General features: G+C 40.4%; 1 protein-coding gene across 2 annotated transcripts in view; it reads right to left on the reverse strand.

Moving 5' to 3' along the window:
* Nucleotides 1-1,095: 1,095 nt before the first annotated feature.
* LOC103152306 (cytochrome c oxidase subunit 5B, mitochondrial-like) overlaps nt 1,096-4,114 on the reverse strand; it is a 6,102-nt gene continuing 3,083 nt past the window's right edge. The window contains exons 1-4 of one of the 2 annotated variants that reach the window (XM_007572723.2): nt 3,518-3,813; nt 2,907-2,977; nt 1,410-1,509; nt 1,096-1,281 (exon numbers count right to left, since the gene is read on the reverse strand). In XM_007572723.2, the coding sequence (XP_007572785.1) occupies nt 1,169-1,281; nt 1,410-1,509; nt 2,907-2,977; nt 3,518-3,614 (381 nt within the window). In that variant the 5' untranslated portion in view covers nt 3,615-3,813 and the 3' untranslated portion in view covers nt 1,096-1,168. Of the gene's footprint in view, nt 1,282-1,409; nt 1,510-2,906; nt 2,978-3,517; nt 3,814-4,114 lie in introns of those variants that run through there. The other variant, XM_007572722.2, reaches the window with a different exon arrangement.

Genomic DNA, 4,114 nt, shown 5'->3' on the forward strand with positions numbered 1-4,114 from the left:
AATGACATGCTCAGTTCATTTGACCAGTCCAAAAAATATTACCAGCAAGAACAATATATATAATACTATATAATCCATTTATAATCCATAAAGATTATGGATCTTAAAAATTATGTTCTATTATGTTCCATTGAAGTTCTGTATGACCAGCATGTGATTCTTCAGGGCGTTTACTGGAACCATGGTCATACCAACAGCTGCCCTTTGAAAAACTGCTGACTTGAGTCTTCCTCTGCTTCAACTCGATATTTAGAAGCACATTTTACTCCTACTTTCACAGCTGATCCTGGGTCAGAGTATCAGACAGAAGAAAGAAAATGTAGACTATAACTTTAGTTCAGGTTAAGCTTTTTGTAGTTTTAATGAGAACTTAGTTGATTCAGAACTTTAGTGTCCAACAGTCACTGGTTTCATTCAGAACCAACGAAATCCAGAGGAAAATGCATCAGTAGCTAGTTTGTTCACATGACAAGTCATTAAAAAACAAGCTGATCCTCTACTTCCTGTTTTCTTCTTTGTGGTTTTCACCAGTAGTAACATCCAGTTGTTTTGACTTGTGATGCGAAAAAAAAAAGTTTCCAATGCAGTTTTGCAAAATAAACCAATTTATTCTAGCGCCAAAACTTTTGGTGCAAAATTGCCATGTTATAATTCAGAAGTTTTATTTTCAAAATGTCAAATTGCGCAACTGTATGGTAAATGGAAACGCAACTATTGTCTTCAATCTGATTTAAAAATAAAAATCTGAGCAGAGCTCATCCTGAAGCAGACAAACTCATCTTTGGACACACACATACACACACACACACAAATAACAAATATGAGTTCAGCACTTTATTGACTGAACAATAGGAGTGGTACAAATGTAACATCATACAGTACAGTCAATGTAAACTGAAGCTGAAGGTCCCAAAACAAATCTGAGCTGTTTGGAAATGTAACGTGTGAAGCCAAAATTGAGGTTAAAAGGTAGATCAAGTGCAAAAAAAGACAAAATAAACATCAGACCAGGAAATACACCAAGCCCAAACAACAAAAAGACAGCGTCTTCAAGCACAGTGAAAACTTAAAACACTCTGAGTTTTCTTGGTCTGGAGATAACATGAATATTTCAAAGAGAAGCCAAATTGGTACTGTAAATACATTTACTAAAAGACTTGGTTTTAAGTTAGTGGGAGAGGTTATGGGGCACCAGTTTGTAGTGGGCACCACAGGAGGGGCAGCGCTGGGACTCACCCTCATGAAGCCAGAACCAGACGATGGAGGTGTTGTCTTCCTCACCTGCACAGAGAAAATAAAAACATGAGCCAGAAGTCTGGAAGCTGAGGCTGCTTAACAGCTGAACTGTGTTTTTATAGAGCTGGCTTCATACTAGAAATGTATTTAATAATTCTGTCATTGTGACTTACAGATGCAGCCCACAACCCTCTTGTTAGTGATGGAGGGAACCAGGTGGGGGTCATTCTTGGAGCCAGCGTAGCTCTTAGGCTTCATCATGTTGAAAGGATCCTGCAAAGAAAAGAGGAAGATGATGATGATGATGATGATGATGATGATGATGATGATGATGATGATGATGATGATGATGATGGTGGTAGGTCTAACGGTCCTGCCATCCAGGAGCTTGGTCTCAGCTGGGATCAGGGTTCTGTGTTGGCTGATTCTGAAACAGCCTCTGACAACAAACATATCAACAAACAGAGGTTTCCTTAGTAATGGATGATCTAATTAAGATGAGAGCAAGTAGTGCTGTGGAAACAATGCACTGAGAAATAAGCTGACAGCTGGAATCTGAGGCTAGATAATAAATGAATAATAAATTACAACAGAGAGCTGATCCATGTCACTAGATATGGAACTCTGATCCCGAATCGCTCAGCATTCTGGGGGATGTAGGCAGAGGAAAGACTTTAGCTGCTCAACCTCTCTTGGTGAGTGGCATCAGCTAACTCACTCTTTGGTTACCTAGCAACAACATGTTGCACAACCTGCACAGCAGCAGTTTCAGGTTTCATCAGCGAGCCTCATGACTGTTGAAACATAAAGAACAGAGGAGTGGAAAGAAAACTGTGGATAAAACAGGAAGTGACGTCACTAGCTTGGCTGTGTTTCAGGTATTTAAAACAAAAAAACAATCAATAATTATCGGTATTGACCGATACGAAATCCTTATATCGTGATAAATTTTCCACCATATTGCTCAGCACGACAGGAATCTGGAAATTTTCAGCTTGAACAGCCCTGAGCGTTGGCAGCTGGTCAGTGCCACACCAACGGTCCACCGGGTCAGGCTGGACGCAGCTCTGTGCTGAACGGAGAAAAGTTTGAACACAAGAACCAAACATAAAAAGGTAAGACACTGCGTTACAGCTGCTGTTCTCTCAGTCATGGTGTGATACTGGCTATGATCCGAGCATATATACTGGCTATGATCCGAGCATATAATTAATAATCACTATCATCTACGATTATAAACTCAACTTTTAATCAACTTTGATTAACTGCCACTTCCTGGCAATGCTAACCCAGGAAGTGATCTCACTTAGGATCAAAATAAAACTTGAGCTGTTTTAATTATCACTTCAATTTTTTAGAGGTACTGTTTAAAAGCCCATCTAGGGACAAGTGCTGCGAATTAGCTGTTGCTATTACACCATGACGCAAACATGGGACTGCTCTCTGTTCAGATTGTCTATGTCGATGTGTGTCTTATCAAATAAACTTAATAATAATCTTCACAACTAATGAATGATCAATTTAAGAGGCTTTTTCTTTAGTACAAAACCTGAAAAATAAGGAGGTGGGATAAACATCTATCCCTTAAAAGGAAAGTCTAAGCACTTATTTCACAGAATACAGTTTCATCTAAGTGTAAAGCATAACTACATGATGTAATGTGATGTTACCTTTCCCTCCTTCATGGCGTTCATGATGACCTTCTCCAGCCCAGTGGCCTGCTCCTCATCAGTGGGAATGCCTGGGAGCACCAACATGACAGAGGAAACTCAGGATGTACCATAGAACCGCTCACTCGTAATTTCACAGAACTATGAATAAATTACAAGAAACTATGAGTCAAATCCAAACTATTATGTTTATAACAGCGATAAAAACGCCCACGATAAGACCCGAGCAATCACTTTCCTGAGAGATGGGATTGGGTCATGAAGGTAGCAGCTCTGAATAGAAACAAATGTAAAGCAGATGACTGACAGAACCACCGACCCTCAGTTATCTAAACCCAATCTGACCTCTTTGCCGTCACTGTTAGGCTAGTGCTAAGCAGCAGGTTAGCCCCTAGCTTCGTTTAAGAACATCTGGATATTCAAAAGCAGCTGAACGCCGACAAGCAGAAAATGAACTTATTACAACCTAAGAGATTTAGCGGATTTTTACGACAAGAACCGAACGTTTCCTGGCAGAACTTGGAAGAGAAAGCGTTCCGCGGTCAGACGGACTAGCCTAGCTAACACTTCAGTCTGTTATCTGGATGGTTGTGTGTCCGTGTCGGCCTCACCTCCAGCCGCCATGCTGCGGCTCAGAGCCGGAGCCCGGACAGCCTGGCAGGTTGTCACGGCTCTCAGCCCGGAGCGGAGCAGTAACCTTGCAGCCATTTCTCCTTCAATGTACGGTTGTCAGCCAGTAAAGACTGATGGACTTCTCCTTCTTTTGTGTTTTATTGGCGGATGGCAACCAGCTTAAGGTGCATTTACCGCTACCTACCGGACTGGAGTGTAGTCATCAATGATATTCAGAGGGAGTTTAATAATACACATACGGTGTGTATGAGTGCGCAAATTTACACACACACTGATAAACACATATATGTACATGAATGCACATGCATACACACATACATATACACTTTTAAATACGATTAAATAACCATGTGATTAATGGACTTCTTCCTCCGAACAAGCTTTCCTTCTAATTCAGTTACATTCGCGCCCCCTGTCGGTCTGGTCCATCAAAGTACTTGCATGGCTCTTCAAAACCTCATTCTCCACCTTCTATATTCTGTTTTCATTTTGTGTTATGTAAAAAAAGTTTAATTTTTAATAATAATTTTCTCATTATTCACTTCTGTTCTTTAAATTTCCCATAGACTCTGTTC

The sequence above is a fragment of the Poecilia formosa genome, unplaced genomic scaffold (assembly GCF_000485575.1).
Source record: "Poecilia formosa unplaced genomic scaffold, Poecilia_formosa-5.1.2 Scaffold307, whole genome shotgun sequence".
In the NCBI taxonomy this organism is placed as follows: domain Eukaryota; kingdom Metazoa; phylum Chordata; class Actinopteri; order Cyprinodontiformes; family Poeciliidae; genus Poecilia; species Poecilia formosa.